This window comes from Nycticebus coucang, chromosome 4 (genome assembly GCF_027406575.1).
Source record: "Nycticebus coucang isolate mNycCou1 chromosome 4, mNycCou1.pri, whole genome shotgun sequence".
Classification (NCBI taxonomy): Eukaryota; Metazoa; Chordata; class Mammalia; order Primates; family Lorisidae; genus Nycticebus; species Nycticebus coucang.
Genome location: NC_069783.1, coordinates 125,369,089 through 125,386,316, shown reverse-complemented (window position 1 = coordinate 125,386,316; position 17,228 = coordinate 125,369,089). Strand labels below are relative to the sequence as shown.

Genomic DNA, 17,228 nt, shown 5'->3' with positions numbered 1-17,228 from the left:
CGTAACTCTCGACCCAGGGCGGGAACCTCCTAGGTATTTGTTTCCCATTGGTTTGTGGAAGCAGTAGGGCGGGGAAACCTGGGGCGGCTTGGCTACACCACCTATTGGCCAACGTTCAAGCCAATCGGTGAAGGGACTCCCAGATCACGCGATTTCATTGGATGGACGAAAGAGGCCACCTCCCCCTGGCAAGGGCGCTCTGGGACTCCGGAGTAGAGAAGCTGCTTCAGCTCAGCCGAAGAGGAGCCGCGGCGGTGACAGGTGAGAAGCCAGGGGCTAGAGACTAGTGGGCTCTAGGTACGAGACCCAGGACGACCCTAAGCCCGGCGACTAGTTTCTCTGGCTCAGTTTCCCCAACTTTGGGAATCCGTCCTGAGGGGTCAGCAACATCGAATCTGACAGATGTGATTTCGAACTTTCGGACCAGCAAGAGAGGCTTCCCCCCTCTTAGCCTCAGAAATGGGGATCGCGACAGTAATTGGCTCATCCTGCGAAGGAGGTCTTAGTATAAGAGCGTAATTTTGCGTAATTTATAAAAATGTAAGATGCATATATCCGTAGACCCTGCTGCAAGCCACTTTCTAGAACTCTGTCTTGCAGAAATCCTCATTTAAGTGTGCAAAACGAGGCATAACGGTTGTTTTCTGCAGCCTTGTTTTATAATTGTGACACATTGGAAACAGCCTAAATGTCCAGGAACAGTTCTTTCTCGTCTATGATTTCATTTAAATTTCTGCCTTTAACAGAAGTAGTAGTGGTAAAAGCTAAAACCAAGAACAGAGCCGGTAGTACATAGCTACCAGTAAGTAATTGAGTGATTGCCATGTGCCAGACACTGCTGTTTCCCTTGCATTAATCTAACCTTCTTAACAACCCACTGAGGTAGGTAACGTTATTGTGTTCCCATATAAGGTGGGGAAACTGAGGTTCAGAGTCATTTAAGTGAGTTAGCTAAGATGACATCACGTGGGAGTGGAAGAGCTGGGATTTGAACCCAGATCTGTCTGATGTGTCCAGTTGACTGCTGCACTGTGCTGCCTTTCTGGTACATAGCAAGTGCTGAAAAGTAATTGCTTTTTTTGTTATAATGATGGGCTTGAAGTAGGCATTCCCTAAGATCAGCCTTCCTGTGGTTACCAAAAAATAAATCAACAAACCAAATAAGGTCTTTTCTGCAGGTTCTAACATCTGGGGACCTTTGCTCTTCTGTCAGCTTTCCCATTCAAGAGTTTCAGGAGCTATGTTGTCAGAAGTCTTGTTGGTATCTGCTCCAGGGAAAGTCATCCTTCATGGAGAACATGCTGTGGTCCATGGCAAGGTAAAAAGCCTTCAGAGCCTTCAAAGATTGGGCACCACTTCTCCCTGATGCTAATCTTGCAAGAAGGTAAAAGGATTCCCTGAACCAGAGGGAGCAGATTGGAGAGGAGGTCAGTGTCTCCTCAGCCAGACAAGGAAAAGATAGGTCTTTTGTCCACTGAAGTGCTTCTCTGGCCTCACTCAGTATGATAGAGAAAAGATGATGTATAAAGCCCTGCAAGTGGAATGAGATAACCTAGGAAGGGAGCTTTGGTGTAGAAGTAAAGAGATTTGAGAACTGAGTTCTGGAGCTCTCAGATGTTTGTAAGCTTAGAAGTTGGAAAATTTTTCTAGCAAAAAGGAGTCAGAAACATGCATTATTTCATTAAACCCTTACATTTACCCTCTGAGGTACATCCCTTTATTATCCTGTCTTACAGGTGTGGAAACTGAAGCTTAAGAGAGCCTTAGTAGAGCTCAAGAGTGAACCTAAATGTGTTTAAACCTAAAACTCATACTTTTTCCAGCCTCCACACTAACTGCCTAATGTTCCTAACTTATATTTCTCTTTGAAAAATGATCATTATGGAGAAGTGATTCCTTCGTATTAAGAACTTCTGAAGTTCTTAAAAACTTCTAAGTTCTGAAAAAACTTAACTTTTGCATAGAGAAGGCAAATACAAGTGTATGTTAACTCCTAATTGATTGGTGGTAGTTATGCCCAGGTTTAGTGGGAAAGTGTGCCAAGGTTGATTAGCAGTGTCTGCCAAGTACATAGGTGGGAGTGACCTACATGCTAATGTTTGCTTTAGCACATTGGTACCAGCTCCTTTGGCACTCACCCTTGGTCTTACTGCTTTTATTCTTTAGGTAGCACTGGCTGTGGCCTTGAACTTGAGAACATTCCTCCGGCTTGAACCCCACAGCAATGGGAAAGTGGGCCTCAACTTACCAAACATTGGTGTCAAGCAGGTCTGGGATGTGGCGAGGCTTCAGCTCCTGGACACAAGCTTTCTGGGTAGGTCCAAGGAGGAGAAACCAGGGGTAGAAAGAGCCTGGGGCCCTGGAAGAGAGGATGAAAGGAGGGCAACTGGATAGTTATTCTAGGTCAGTGGTTCTCAACCTTCCTAATGCCCCAACCCTTTAACACAGTTCCTCACGTTGTGGTGACCCCCAACCATAAAATTATTTTCGTTGCTACTTCATAACTGTGATTTTGCTACTGTTATGAATCGTAATGTAAATATCTGATATGCAGGATGTATTTTCATTGTTTTTTTTTTTTTTTGTAGAGACAGAGTTTCACTTTATTGCCCTCGGTAGAGTGCCGTGGCATCACACAGCTTACAGCAACCTCCAACTCCTGGGCTTAGGCGATTCTCCTGCCTCAGCCTCCCTAGTAGCTGGGACTACAGGTGCCCACCACAACACCCGGCTATTTTTTTGTTGCAGTTTGGCCGGGGCTGGGTTTGAACCCGCCACCCTCTGTATATGGGGCCAGCGCCCTGCTCACCGAGCCACAGGTGCCGCCCTGTTCTAGATGTTTTATACGTTTAAGCTTTACATTTAGGTCTATGATCTATTTTGAGTTAATTTTTGTGAAAGGTATAATGATTATATCTAGATTAACTATTTTGCACATGGATATCCAGTTGTTCCAGAACCATTTGTTGAAAAACTATGTTTTCTTCACAGTATTGTGCTTGTTCCTTTGTCAAAGACCAGTTGACTGTATTTATGTGAGTCTATTTTGGGGTGTCTATTCTGTTCCATTGACTACTTTCCCCAATACCACATTGCTTTGGTAAGTCTTGAAGTAAGGCATGTCAGCTTTACAGTAAGTCTTGAAGTCAGGCATGTCAGTCTTCTTTCTGCTTCTTCTTCAGTAGGCACCCACTATAATGTTTTTTAACGAGGAGAATGAATTGGCATTTTGTATAATTAAGTGTTATTTTTTTAAATGGCCAGGTATAGTGTCTCATGGCTCTAATCTGAGGACCTTGGGAAGCCAAGGTGGGAGGATCACTTGAGACCAGGAGTTCAAGAGCAGCCTGGGCCCACATAGCATAACCCTGTCTCCACAAAAAAATTAAAAATTAGGCTCTGCACCTGTAGCTCAGCGGCTAGGGTGCCAGCCACATACACTGGAGCTGGTAGGTTTCAATCCAGCCCGGGCCTGCCAAACAACAATGACAACTACAACCAAAAAAGTAGCTGGGCATTGTGGCAGGTGCCTGTAATCCCAGCTACTTAGGAGGCTGAGGTAAGAGAATCACTTAAGCCTAAGAGTTTGAGGTTGCTGTGAGCTGTGACACAACGGCACTCTAGCCTGAGCAACAGAGCACATTTTTGTCTCTTAAAAATATATAATAAAAATAAAAGAAACTTAAGCTTATTATTGGAAAATACAATCAATATTGAGCAATTGTAAGTAAAAAAGAAATCACCTGTTACTGCCCCTTTTCCTCCTAATAATGACTATAGCATTCTGGCATTAATTGTTCTGCATTATTTTCTTTTTCTTTCTTTCTTTTTTTTTTTTTTTGAGACAGAGCCTCAGGCTGTTGCCCTGGGTAGATGCTATAGCATCACAGCTCACAGCAGCCTCCAACTCCTGGGCTCAAACGATTCTCCTGCCTCCGTCTCCCAAGTAGCTGGGACTACAGGCACCTGCCCCAACGCCCAGCTATTTTTTTTTCTTTTTTTTTAGAGAAAGAGTCTCACTTTATTGCCTTCGGTAGAGTGCCATGATGTCAAAGCTCACAGCAACCTCCTACTCCTGGGTTTTAGGTGATTCTGTTGCCTCAGCCTCCTGAGTAGCTAGGACCACAGGTGCCCACCACAGTGCCTGGCTGTTTTTTGGCTGTAGCCATCATTGTTGTTTGGCGGGTCCAGGCTGGATTCAAACCCGCCAGCTCATGTGTATGTGGCTGGCGCCTTAGCCTCTTGAGGCACAAGTGCCGAGCCATCTGAATAATTTTCTATAGATGGGTAGTTAGATTGATTGGGATATGGAAATATCTTGGTTTTTAACTAAAATTGTGTCAGGCCATATGATAAACCATTTTTTTTTTCTTTATGTCAAGATTGTCTTTACATGCCATTGTGTACAGGCTTCTGTGCTAATTTGTGATAGTGTTGGGATGTTTCATCCACTCGTAAGCAGGCATTTCTTTCCATCAGTGGCACTACCTGCTCCAGAGCTGGAATTTGTTTTCTGTTCTCAATTTGCTGTCTCCTTTTCAAGCTAATGCCTGATTATTTGGTGCAGTGTTTCTCAGCCAGGGTGGGGCAATTGAGAATCTTAGGATTTCTTTTTTCCAAATTGGACATGAATCCTGGATACCTGCTTCCTGCTCCCCAAAAGAGCCACTCCCATATATTGCATCAACCTGGAATTAGAGTCAAAAATCCTCATTTTAGAGCAACTATTTTCAACCCCATTGTGCTTTGGCATCACCTGAGAGGGTCTTCTTGTGTTTGTTATTTTTGTTTTTACCAACACAAATGGATTCCTGGCCCTACCCCTCTTCTAGTGAGAGTTGGTAGTGATGAGGGAGTTTTTGAAAGGGGTTCCCCTGGATCATTCCAAGAATACCCTCAGTTAAAAGCCACTGCTTTGGAGCATGCATCAGAAAACAGAAAACCTGGACTGTGCTTTCCACAATACACAGGGCTACCCAACCAGTCCAAAAATGTCCTCTGAGAACCAACTGCTACTTTTATAGTCAGTAGCTCAAGATGGAAACAGGCAGATGTGGTGGAACATGTCACAGAACACTCCCACTCCCAATGCAGGTCTGGGCAGGTCACTTAACCCTTTGGGCAGTGAGCAGAATGGTTCAGCCTGACTGAGGCTGCTGTGAGGATCCAGCAGGGGTGGAGGTGGGCACCAGGGCTCTGATGCCAAGTGCAGTACATAGATAAAGGCTTGTTAGTGTCCCTCAAGAAGGAAACAAAAAGAATCAGAGCCTTTGGAGACATTGTCTACTAGGTTACGAGGATTTACCATCTTTCTTTCTATGTCCCTTTGCTCCCTCCTAATAGTAAGAAACACAGTGAACATTTATTAGTTATGTGTGTATACCAAGCACTGATAAGCATGTTGACATAGGTTACTACTCCAGAATTCTCCAGTGTCCCCTGCATGTAGATGGTGGTATTCTTTACCATTATACAGATGTGAAAATTGAATCAAGGTCAAGTGGCTCAGGTCACATAGCTGTTAGTGATACAGAAAGGATTCAGAACCGGCTCTCCCTAAACCCCAAAGCCCAGGCTCTTACCAACTGATCCATCGTATCACAGAACTCTGAAAGATCTGGGGCTCTGGAGTATATCATTAATTCATTCAACACATATTTACCAGGCACTTAACAGGTTCCCTGAAGTTTCCTAACTAGGCACACCCAGTGCCATTTCCCATTCCCTTTAGAATGTAACTCGAGGCTTGGGCAGTGATTTTTAAAGGTAAGCTGATCAGACTTGTTTTGCCTCCTCTGTGTCTCTGAGGAAAGTGCCCAGCCTCGTACACGTCACTGGGAAAAAACAGGCTACCTCACCTTTCCTACCAAAGCAACATCTCATGTTTACTGGTTTTATTCAAATGTCCTATTCTCACTCATTATCTTTTGAGAGAAGAAAATATGTGGGGAATAACTTAATACTCCCTTTGATTTTGGTTTTGTGTGATAGAAGGTGAAACCCAAGCCTTTAATTATTAAGCTAGCATTGTGTATGTGTGTTCAAACTACTGTTAATTAAGCACTTACTACATGGTCAGGAGCTGTGCTGAAAATTTTACATATCTTATTTAACTTTATCTTCATGACAACCCCATGAAGAGGTATTATTGTGCTTTCCACAATACACAGGGCATTCAGTATTATGTTTTTATGTTTATTACAAAGGAGAGAAACTGAGTTTCAGAGAGGTTAAATCACATGCTCAAGGCCACATAGCCAGTAGGTGGCACAGTCAGGATTTAAACCCAAGTGTGCTTGAAGTTATTGGATACTAGAACCATAAATTCATGTCCATCCATGTTCTGATTCTAATAATTCCTGAATTTTTTTGTATTCTGTTGTTTATAAGAGCACCTGAGGCCTCTTACCCACCTGTGTTTGCTTGTTTGCCTATGGGATAGGACAAGGTGATGTCACAGCACCCACTCCAGAGCAAGTGGAGAAGCTGAAGGAGGTGGCAGGCTTCCCCAAGGACTGTGCTGTCACCGAGCGCCTGGCTGTGCTGGCCTTCCTTTACTTATACCTGTCCATCTGCCGGAAGCAGAGGTGTGTGCATGGTCTGGGGGAGGAGTCCAGATTCAGCCTCCCACAGAGAAATAGGAAGGGTCTCTGTTCTTGCTTCTGCTGGAGAATGGCTTCCTCGTGATGTGCCAGGCCCCCTGCTAGACACTGTATATAAAGCATGCTTTTAACATTCACAGCCACTGCAGGAGAAAGGCACTATGGTCATTTTACACCTGGAGAAACCAAGACTCGGAGATGAAGACACATAAGGCCATGCAGCTAGTTAGCTGAGCTGGGGAGTTAATCTAGTCCACTTTAATCCTAACATTTACAGCTTAGCCTCATACTTCCTCCAGTTCTCAGCTTCAGTAGAACCAAAGCCAAGTTCTATTCTCAGATCCAAGGTGTGGCCCCTCCCACACCAGGCCTATAGAGGTAACTTCGTTCCACATCTCACTGGCTCCAGGGAAACCCTTTGATTAGCAGAGTGAAGCTTGTGTTCACTTTACCCTTTACAATAATAATCTGAGTTATCTAACTTTGGGGAAGCTGGCTCCAAGACAGGGACAGGGCTGTTCAGGTGGTATCACCTGGTGATAAGAGAACAGGAGTTTGAGAGGCAGACTGCATCATTTAGGCCCTAGTTGTGCCATTTACTAGCTTGCTTGAGGTGCTTATCCTCAGCTTTCTTGTCTACAAAACAGGTATAGCAATAGTACCTACCTGACAGTGTAGTTATGAGGTTAAATGAGTTAATTTATCTAAAGTGCTTGGCATGCAGCTTGATAAATGTAAGCTATTATTATTAACAATTTTCCCAGAAAACTATAGGGAGGATTAGAAATACATATAAAATGAGGCTAGCACTATAACTGGCATGTAGTGAGTCTTTGCGATTTTTTTTTCATCCAGAACCCAAAGGGCAAAACATCCCTTGAGCAGCAGGGTCCGGTGTCTGGACTCTGTGCTGAGGATCATTTGTAAGTGACCTGACACTTGTTGTCCAAAGCAGGGATTTTCAATTTGAGAGAGACATTGGGGGCAGGGATGTAATTCCAGAATTTTCCAGTCTGGATGGAGTGGGCACATGTCATTTGAAAAGGCAGATTCAGTATTATGATTTTTATGTTTAGAAAATGGGAAAAGTACTTAGTGGAAATGACTGAGTATGAAGTTTGACAGTTCTCGCTCGCTTGGGGGAAATACCCTTAAGATTCAGTGATTCCGAATTTTCTAGTGATCAAAAGCAGCCCCGTATTAGACAGGGTTGGGACATACTGTCTGGTGGAGAGGCCTCCCTGTGAACACACAACTTAGTGCACTGCAGTGAGCAGCAGTGGGGGTTAATTGCATACTGAGGGACCTGGGAAGAGAGGTAGGGATGGCCTACGTGGGTAGTCAGAGAAAAGTAGCACAATGGAAGTAACATTTGACTTCTCTAGGGAGTAAAGAGTCATGAAATTGTCTCAGGCAGAGTGCCCAGCCTATACTAAGAGCAGGGCCAGAGGAGAGCCCGGGGGATGGGGGAGGGAGGAGGAAAGAAGATTGGAGAAAGGGGATGACAGTTTGCCAAGCACTTTTAGGAGAAACTCTGTTTGGACAATGCAGTGATTCAGATGACTATGACACCTGTTTTCTAGTTATGTCTTTCAGCATGAGCCCTGTTGTCCACTAGGGGCACCACCTTTGGGGTCAGGAAATCCTAAGTGCATAAACTGGGCCAAATGCTTACAGTCAGGCCCTGCCAATGTTGAGCCCGGGGCCTCAGCCACTGGTTCATTGTTGGCACCTCATTACCACCTCATCTATCTTCAGGAGAGTCATATTTGGTTCCTGGGTGTGTTTCAGGGCCCTGCCGAGCCTGGACATCATGGTGTGGTCAGAGCTGCCCACTGGGGCAGGCTTGGGCTCCAGTGCTGCCTACTCGGTGTGTTTGGCAGCTGCCCTCCTGACAGCCTGTGAGGAGATCCGAAACCCACTGAAAGATGGGGATCACGTCAGCAGGTAACCATAGTCCTCACCTGCTCTCCCCACCGTCCTGTGAGGTGAGAGCGGCCATGGTGGCCCCTTTACAGATGAAGAAGCTGAGGCCCAGGAATGGATGGCCAAGGGCTGCACAGCTAGTGATGGCAGAGTGGGATTTGAACCCAGGCAGCTGGAATCCAGAACCTGAGCTCTTCTCTCCTGCCTAAGCCAGTTCTGCTCCTTTAGTTTGGCCCCTGTGGGTCCAAGTGTTCATGTACGGTAGGGAGAACTAGAGTCGAGATGTTGAGGGCAGTGAGTCAGAGGAGCCTTCTTACATCTGCATTCACTTGCTGTGTGCCCTTGGCCTGGTCAGTGCACTCCCCAGAGCTTCAGTGTCCCCTTTTGTCATAATACCCAATGGGTTGTTGGGTTGCCCTAAACAGTTGTGAATAAGCATATAAAATCATAGAAATCAACATAAAGGGGTGTATCTATTAGATTAGGGTGTCTTTCCTCCTTTGGGCACTCAGCCTAGTCTTCATGGAGGGCGTGTCACCTCTCTTCAGTTGTCATGGTGGAGGACCACATGAGGCAGCGAGGCCTTTGTGACGGGCTTGACCACACCCCCTCCTTTAGAAACCACCCTGAGCCTGAGTTTAGTTTAGAATGGAGTTTTTCTACCTGTGGCATGAAAATGCTGTGGTTTTCTGTTTGCCCTGGGTCCACTGGCTGTCCACTAGGGTTTCCCTCTCGTCCAGGAATTCCTTGTCTAATAAATTCAGACAGAGCCCAGGAGCCGCTCTAGTCCTTATAGTCTACAGCAATGGATGCCATTGACATTGTCTCCATGAGTATCTCCAGAGTTGCTCTGCATAGCCACCATGTGTGGAGAGAGGCAGGAGCTGTTCTTTAAAGAAGAGGAGGAGGAATCTGGTAGATAGTGAGAGATTGTACCTATAGGTAGTGCCATGCTGCTGCTTTTAGGAAGTTCAGTAAGATTTGCCTATAACATGCTGCCTGGCCCTGGGCAATCCCTTCTCCCTAGAACTCTAATTTCTCATCTGAAAATTAGGTCTCCTTTGGGGGCCTCTTCCAGTCTTGATGGTTGGCAATCCTGTGATAAGATGGTGACTTAGAAGAGTGGCTTCAAGATAGCTGCTCATTACTGTGCACTAATTGCTGCTTATAACCAAGACCAGTGAAGGTCTGGTTTCCTTGGGTCCCCTGAATAGACATACACAGGCCAGGGGGAGAGTGACTGTGTACAGGACCATGAGATCCTTCTCAGACTGCTTCTGAAAACCAGTTCTCCCACTTTCCCTGAAGACAGTCCTTCCTTCTCAGACCCCAAGCCCGGCTCTGTCCTGCCTCCTTGGCATATCTAAGTCACAAAGGACTGGAGCCTGGTCTCCTCCGAAAACATGAATCTGAGCCCCCAGAAGAATGAAGTGTGCGCAAAGTAGGAAGAAGACTGGCATTTGTTGAGCAGGCTGGGCCCTGGGCTGGGTCAGCTACCTGTTGATGGCTCACTTCTTCTCAGTCACACTGGCACCATTTGATCCCTGGAAAGGGCAAGCCAGCTCTGATCCAGTTTCAGGGGTTGTACAAGCCAGGAACTCTGGCTGGAATGCTCTCCCCCACACCAGCCCTAGCTGACTGTCCCTTGTCCCTCAGCACCCCCCAATCAGAGTGAAGCATACCCCATTTGGCCTGCATTGTTCTTATAGAAGCACCATCATCTTGGACTTAATTAAATATTGCAGTGTAACTGTTTGTTGGTAGTTAAATATTGATTGCTTATGGACCTTCATTTTCTCTAATAGACTCCAAGGGACATCTTATCTGTTTTGCTCCTAGCTGTGAACTTAGTCATGGGCACATGGTAGCTGCTCAGTAAATACTGAACAATTGAGTGAAGGGAATCTTCTTGGCACCATAAAGTTTAATAGTTAAGAACTTGGGCCCCAAGTCTGCAGGTATATTCTGATGTAGCAGTGAGTGATGCTATGATCTTCAAGGATGCTATTTTACCTCAGTTTCCCCCGCTGTAAGAAACAGGATAATAACTGTACCTTCCCTGTAGGGTTATTGAGAGAATTGTAAGAGATGGTCCATGTGAGAAAGCATTTACCATGGTGGGTGGCACGTGCTACTCAGTGGCCGGTGTTAACTCGTTATTAATCATAGCCTCACTATGTGAGTTGCAGGTCCAAAATAATCCTCATTTCACAGATGTGGAAAAAAACTTAGAGGGGGTAAGCGACTGCTCAAGGGTCCACAGCAAAAAAGTGGTTGAACTGGGCTTTCAGTGTACCCAGCTGTGATCCCAGGTGGCCTTTTTAGGGGGGAGCACACACCATCTCCTGGGCATTATACAAAGCACCTCACAGTAGCTTCTGTAAAGCAGACACTATCCCTAATTTTTTTTTTTTTTTTTTTTTGAGACAGAGTCTCACTTTTATACCCTTGGTAGGGTGCTGTGGCATCATAGCTCACAGCAACCTCAAACTCTTGGGCTCAGGTGATTCTCTTGCCTCAGCCTCCCAAGTAGCTGGGACTATAGGTGTCTGCCACAACACCTGGCTACTTTTAGAGACGAGGTTGTGTTCTGACTCAGTCTGGTCTTGAACCTGTGAGCTCAGGCAATCCTCCCGCCTCAGCCTCCCAGAGGGCTAGGATTACAGGTGTGAGCCACCACTATCCGTAGTTTATGGATGATAAAACTGAGGGTCAGAGGTGAAGCCATTGCTCAAGGATACCTTATGAATCGATGGCAAAATGGGTTTCACAGCAGGCCCACTGATTAATCTGTAACTCTGCCACCGAGTCATGCCATTCTCAGATGTCACACAACAATTCTCAGATGTCAGAATTCCCTCCCAAAGAGGCAAAAGCTGGGAGCACAGAGTGAGGGAACAGAGATGATTGCTTCTCCTTGTTTAATACTCATGTGTTTGGGGTCTGTTCACTCGAACCATTTGTGAGCCCACACCTGCTCTAAAAAGCAGCAAGGCTGCGTGCTTGGGAGAGAGCCAGGAACCTGACCCACAGGGCTATCCAGGCACCCAGAATTCAAATTCATAATGATTGTGCTTTGGACCTACTTGCAGGGCCTTGGGAAATGGTCACACTTGTGCTAGCTCTTCTTAAAGGCAGGCTTGGTTCAGGTGCGGGTACTTAGGGAGTAATTACCAGCTGCTGACTAGACACCTTGCACAGAGCACTTTGCCAGCATTAGACACATGTGCAACTGGCCACCAAAGAGGGTGGACCGACCATTCTCCAGGTGGGCAGAGTGGGGCTCAGAGAGGATAGGTGACAAGCCCACAGGCACTCAGCTAGTAAGAGGCAAAGTAGGACTGTGGGAAACCAAAGCCTGGTTCTTCCCTGCCCCAGGTGGCTTTCAGAGAGAAGGGAGTGTTCAGTGTGGTCTTTAGCTGCAGAGGTTCAGAGGTGTCTTATTCTTTCTGAGCTCAAAGGCCCAAGCTTCTTTGCCTCTTGGTCTCCACCAATCACAAGCTGTGAGGCTATGACCTCTGCACCCCCATCACCACCACAGTAAAGATGTACTTCTGTGTCTTCAGGTGGACTGAACAGGATTTGGAATTAATTAACAAGTGGGCCTTGCAGGGGGAGAGAGTGATTCACGGGAACCCCTCCGGAGTTGACAATGCCATCAGCACATGGGGTAGGTGCTGCCTCGGGTTTGTTTTCTTTTTATCTTTAAAATTCTTAATACAAGTGTAGATGCTCAGGCATCTGTGTTGGTTTGGGATTAATACAATCAGTGGATTCTGAAGAAAACAGTATTTTCCTGTCTGGGCTAGGATGGAAATGGGAGAAACCCTGGGGCTCTACCTCATACCCTCTGAGTCAGAACCTCTGGGGGGTGAGGCTGGGGCCTGGGAATTACAGCTTCAGTGAGCTCCCAGGGGAGTTTGCACAGATAAGCTGCAGAACCATTGCCCTGGAGTTTGCAGACCACAGAAGCAGCCACCCCTGGTGATGGTGATGATGCTTGTGTCCTGGGCCTAGATACTGAGTCTTGGGCCCTGCCTTTACCAGGTGGCCATGGGAGTAAAGCTGGGCAGCCTGGAGGGAGGGGAAGCACCCATGAGCCCATGGCCTGGGGAGAGCTTCCTGGCAGCTGAGAGGATCTTCTTGCCCTCCTGAACCTTTTGTAACTGAAGCTGAGATGAGTAGTTATGTTGTTTAGCCTGTTGCCTAGGTGGGACAAAACTCTAACCTCAACCCAAAGTCCAATCTCTCTTCCAAGAGACAAAAATCTGTAGCTTTCCCACAGCTCTACGGCACTTGTTCTCTCTTTAGGAGGAGCACTCCGGTACCAACAAGGGAAGATCTCACCCTTAAAGAGGTAATTTGGGGGTAGAGCAGCAGATTCCAGCATGCCTGCATCACCTTGTCCAGGGGGAGAGTTCTGCATCTTTGGGAAGTATCATCTTTGGGTGTCACTGGCTGGCTCTCCCCTGTCGTGGCCCTCACTGTCCACTGGCAATGAGAAATGCCTGGCAGTTACTTTTCCCTTCTCCACTTTGGAAAGTTTAGAGGAGAAAGTCATGCATGGCTATCCCTTCACCTTCCAGAAAATGGCTGTGCCCCCCACATGTGTCTTGGCTGCTCATTTATTTATTCATTCATTCGTCTATTCGTTTTGTAAATAAGAATTGATCCCTTTCTGTGTTCCTGCTGACACTAGACTAGGGCCCAGGAATATAAAGATGAATCTTGGGCACAGTTTTCAAGAGCTCTCAGTCTGCTGGGGATGTGGAGTGTGGGTTCAGACACGCACACAGAAGTCACCAAAAAACAACATGACCATGGTCACAATGGAGGCACCCACAGTGGGCTTCTAAGGGGCTCAGATCACAAGTGACATTTTCCAACTCTTAGCTTTTTTTTTCTTTAGAGACAGAGTCTCACTTTGTCACCCTCAGTAGAGTGCTGTGGCATCACGCTCACTTCAACCTCAAACTCTTGGGCTTAAGCGATTCTCTTGCCTCAACCTCCCAAGTAGCTGGGACTATAGGCGCTCGCCACAACACCTGGCTATTTTTTTGTTGTAGTTGTCACTGTTGTTTAGTAGGCCCAGGCCTAGTTCGAACCCACCAGCCTGGGTGTATGTGGCTGGCGCCCTAACCACGGAGCTACAGACACCAAGCCTCTTAGGTTGTTTTATATGTTTCTACACCCATTCCCTCAGTGGTTCTCAACCTGTGGGTTGTGACCCCTTTGTAACAATGAAAATACATCCTGCATATCAGATATTTCATTACAATTCACAATAGTAGCAAAATTACAGTTATGAAGTAGCAACAAAAATAATTTTATGGTTGGGGGTCACCACAACATGAGGAACTGTATTAAAGGATCATGGTATTAGGAGACATTAGGAAGGTTGAAAACCACTGCTCTAGAGTAATTGGAATCAAGTGCATTTTAAATCTCAACATCCTCTGTTCTGTTAGCACCCATGGTAGAAATGTCAGGTGCAGGAAATTAAATGTGGCAAAATGGAGCCAGGTTTTTTAGCTATTTTCCTGAGCCCTCTGTCAAGTTGTCTCATGTCATTTTCCCAGGACAGCTGACAGGCTCAGTGAAAGTCCCAGTACTCTCTTACCATCTTCAGTCAGGGAAGCTCTCTAGGCTGATGAGCACTAGATCCTGGCCCACTGCCCTCACCTGTGGGGCCACTCTGTTGTCACTCAGCATGGTGTGCCACCGCCTGACCCTGTCCCAGTGCTCTCAGCTTCCTGGAGCCGAGCCTACCTTTCTGAGGCGCTGTATCAGGGCTTCTCAACATTGGCACTATTGACATCTGGGGCTGATAGTGTCTCCAGACACTGCCTATTGTCCCTCGGTGGGCAATATCATCCTTGTGCCTACCCCTGCTCTCCATGGGAGCCATTTAGGAACATGGAGCAGCTTCTGTTGGCTGCTCATGGCCTTACTGTCAGTGGAGCCCAGGGCCCCTTTGCCAGGTGGAGGTTGGCCCTGCCAGATGTCCAGAAGCCATGCAGAACCCAAGTGGAGGATTCTCAGACACCTTGGCCTGCTCCCAGGAGTCCATAGTCATAACTATAGTAGCCAGAGAGAAGCATCCAGAAAGTTCTGAAGCTGCTCTGGTGGACAGGGAGTGGCGACCTAAATCTGGCTGCAGGTCTGGGAATCGTTAATGGATGCCGTGGCATTTCATCACTTCATTGTTTCCTGAGAGCCACTTGTGTCCTAAGCACTGGATTAGGCCTGGAGCCATAAGACGTGGCCTGGGTACCCTGAGTGTATCAGTGGGGGGGAGTCAGGAAATGAATGGCAGGACGTTTGCAAGGTGGGGGCAGGGGAGGGGCCCATCATTAGTACTGTGCTGGGCAGAGGCTCTGGGATTCAAAGGCCCAGTTTTGAATCCAGCGCTGCCATTTGCTGACTGGGGACTCCCAGATGAGTCACTCCTCTGAGGCCTTCATCTCCTCATTTATATAATGGGGGCCTTGAGTGTGAGGTCAGAAAAGCTATTTATGAGGTGCTTGGCTCTTTGCTGATAAAGTTTATTCATCCAGGTCACAAATCTTATTGAGCACCTACTATGTGCTGGGCACTGCTGCCTCAGCAGGGAACAAAACAAAGTCCTGCCTGCATGGAGCTCACACTTCTGTGGGAGGAGACAACCAGCATAGAAGTAGCTCTGGGAGAGCAGGCCAGGCAGTCATTAGTGCCCTTTGGAATCATAGCAGGGCCAGGGACAAGAAAATGAAGGAGCGAGTTGGTAGGATGGGGGACTAGGGAGCCACCCATGAGGGGACAGTTGAACAGAGACCTGAATGAGTTGTGTAGTGTTCAAAGGCAGGTCCCTAGCAAAGGAAATTGCAAGTGCAAAGGCCCTTAGGCAGGGGGAGTGGCCTGGCATGTGGAGCAGCTTGGAGGCCAGAGTGGCTGGGGAGAGGGAGCCCTCAGGGTAGGGAGCAGAAGAGAGGGAGGGGAGAAGGTGGGGCAGGCCAGGATCACACAGCTCCTACAGAAGATAGACCTGAGTGGTGGCCACTTATGTTGTAAGAGCCCTGGGTTTGGTGGCAGACCTATCTGCAGAGGTCTTGTCTAAGACAGATGAAGATGCAGTTCTCAGACTTCTCCCATCCTGGTGGAAGGGAACAAACTGACCTTTGCTGCTTACTACAGGGCGTCTCAGTGAGCAGATGGCAGGTTCTCTGAGAAACCTGCAGGTCAGACTCCACATTAATCCCACCAATGGCTCAAAGGGGAGCTTTTCCTCTAGACCACCACATGGTGCTTCTCTATAAAAAAATGCATTGTGAAGTGGATCAAGATGTGGACTCCCAGAACACTGCCCCTTTGAGGAATGGCTTGTCTTTGAAGGGAAGAGAAAAGCCAAATAGAATGTTCATCTTTTGTAAAGTTGGAAAAAAAAAAAAAAAGCCAGCCTACAAGGCTGAGAATCGATATTAATTTCATGGGCTTTTGGGCGGTGAGATAAAAGTATGTTTCTGGCAGCCTTTCCCAGCCCTATTGGATTTTGCAGTTGTGAACTGTGAAGAGAGAGGGAATCAAGGTGTCAGGGCTCTGCCGGGCTCCAGCTGTCTCAGGCTAGAGCATATCCAGATGCCCCGCCCACCACCGCCAGGGCCTGCAGCACTGGGAAAGGCAGATTGGAAATGTTGGCTCAAGCCCTCGAAGACAGCTAACCACAAGGACAATTAGGACTGTGACTTTAGGAAGGATTAGACATCCTCCTGGGCAGATGAGGACAGCAGTGTCATTCTGGAGAATTGGCTAGGTGTGGCTGTAATCACATCTGGACCAGACTTCTGGTCCCAGCACCATCAAGTAGAGCAAAAATAGGCTCATCATTTGGGGAACTGGCCTCCCTGTGCCATCCTGCAGTGACCGTCTCAGGGAATAGCTAGCCCGGGCATCTGTTCCAGGGCCTGGTGCTTTGTCTTTCTGAAACTCTGGCTCCCTAAGGTGATACATACAACTGAACCCTGGCTCCTCCTTGCACTCTCTGCTGTAGCCTCTCTGAACTTGTAATCCAACAAAGGTGCCATGTTCTACCCATCCAGGCTTTGCACAGGCTGCTCCACTGGCCAGAAATACTTGTCCTTTGCCCTGGTTAGTCCTTACACATCCCCAGTATGCAGCTTCTGTGTCATGCCTGGAAAACCTTCACAGACTTTCTCTACCCCTTCCTTGGCCCATTGGCCAAGCTGTGCTTAGGTGTCTGATTGATGCTGAATAAATGAATGAGTGACTAAAAAGCCAAGCAAGGGTGTCCAACTGTCTGTGGGCTAAGGTGGAGACATAGCTGTGGACAGTGGCAGAAGCCCCAATGTCACTTGCTGGGACCTCCGTTTCCTCTTCTGTGTCAGGGCAGGGTGGTGTCCTGGATTGCTCCCAGTCCTGAGCGAGCTCCTGTGTCTTGAGCTCAGCGTAGATCTGCCCCCTCTTCACCCCACAGGCCACCGGCTCTCCAGATCCTGCTGACCAACACCAAGGTCCCTCGCAGCACCAAGGCCCTTGTGGCTGGCGTCAGGACTAGGCTGATTAAGGTGCTTCTCCTCTTGGGCAGGTTTCAAGCAGGGCCGTGATACTATCACATTGGGATTTTCGGTGTCTCCCTCTGGCTGCTGGGTTATGGAAAGACCCAGTGGGTGGTGGATGTGGGGAGTGTTAGAGGAAATGATTTTG

At 47.3% G+C, this 17,228-nt stretch overlaps 1 protein-coding gene across 3 annotated transcripts in view; it reads left to right on the top strand.

The window, feature by feature from the left end:
- The first annotated feature begins 134 nt into the window (after positions 1–134).
- The window catches only part of MVK (mevalonate kinase), a 37,600-nt gene continuing 20,506 nt past the window's right edge, over positions 135–17,228 (top strand). For 2 of the 3 annotated variants that reach the window (XM_053588206.1, XM_053588208.1), the window contains exons 1-8: positions 138–261; positions 1,179–1,318; positions 2,167–2,314; positions 6,443–6,587; positions 8,394–8,549; positions 12,095–12,198; positions 12,840–12,885; positions 16,999–17,089. In XM_053588206.1, coding sequence (XP_053444181.1) covers positions 162–261; positions 1,179–1,318; positions 2,167–2,314; positions 6,443–6,587; positions 8,394–8,549; positions 12,095–12,198; positions 12,840–12,885; positions 16,999–17,089 — 930 coding nt within the window. In that variant the 5' untranslated portion in view covers positions 138–161. Of the gene's footprint in view, positions 262–1,178; positions 1,319–2,166; positions 2,315–6,442; positions 6,588–8,393; positions 8,550–12,094; positions 12,199–12,839; positions 12,886–16,998; positions 17,090–17,228 lie in introns of all 3 variants that reach the window. The other variant, XM_053588207.1, reaches the window with a different exon arrangement.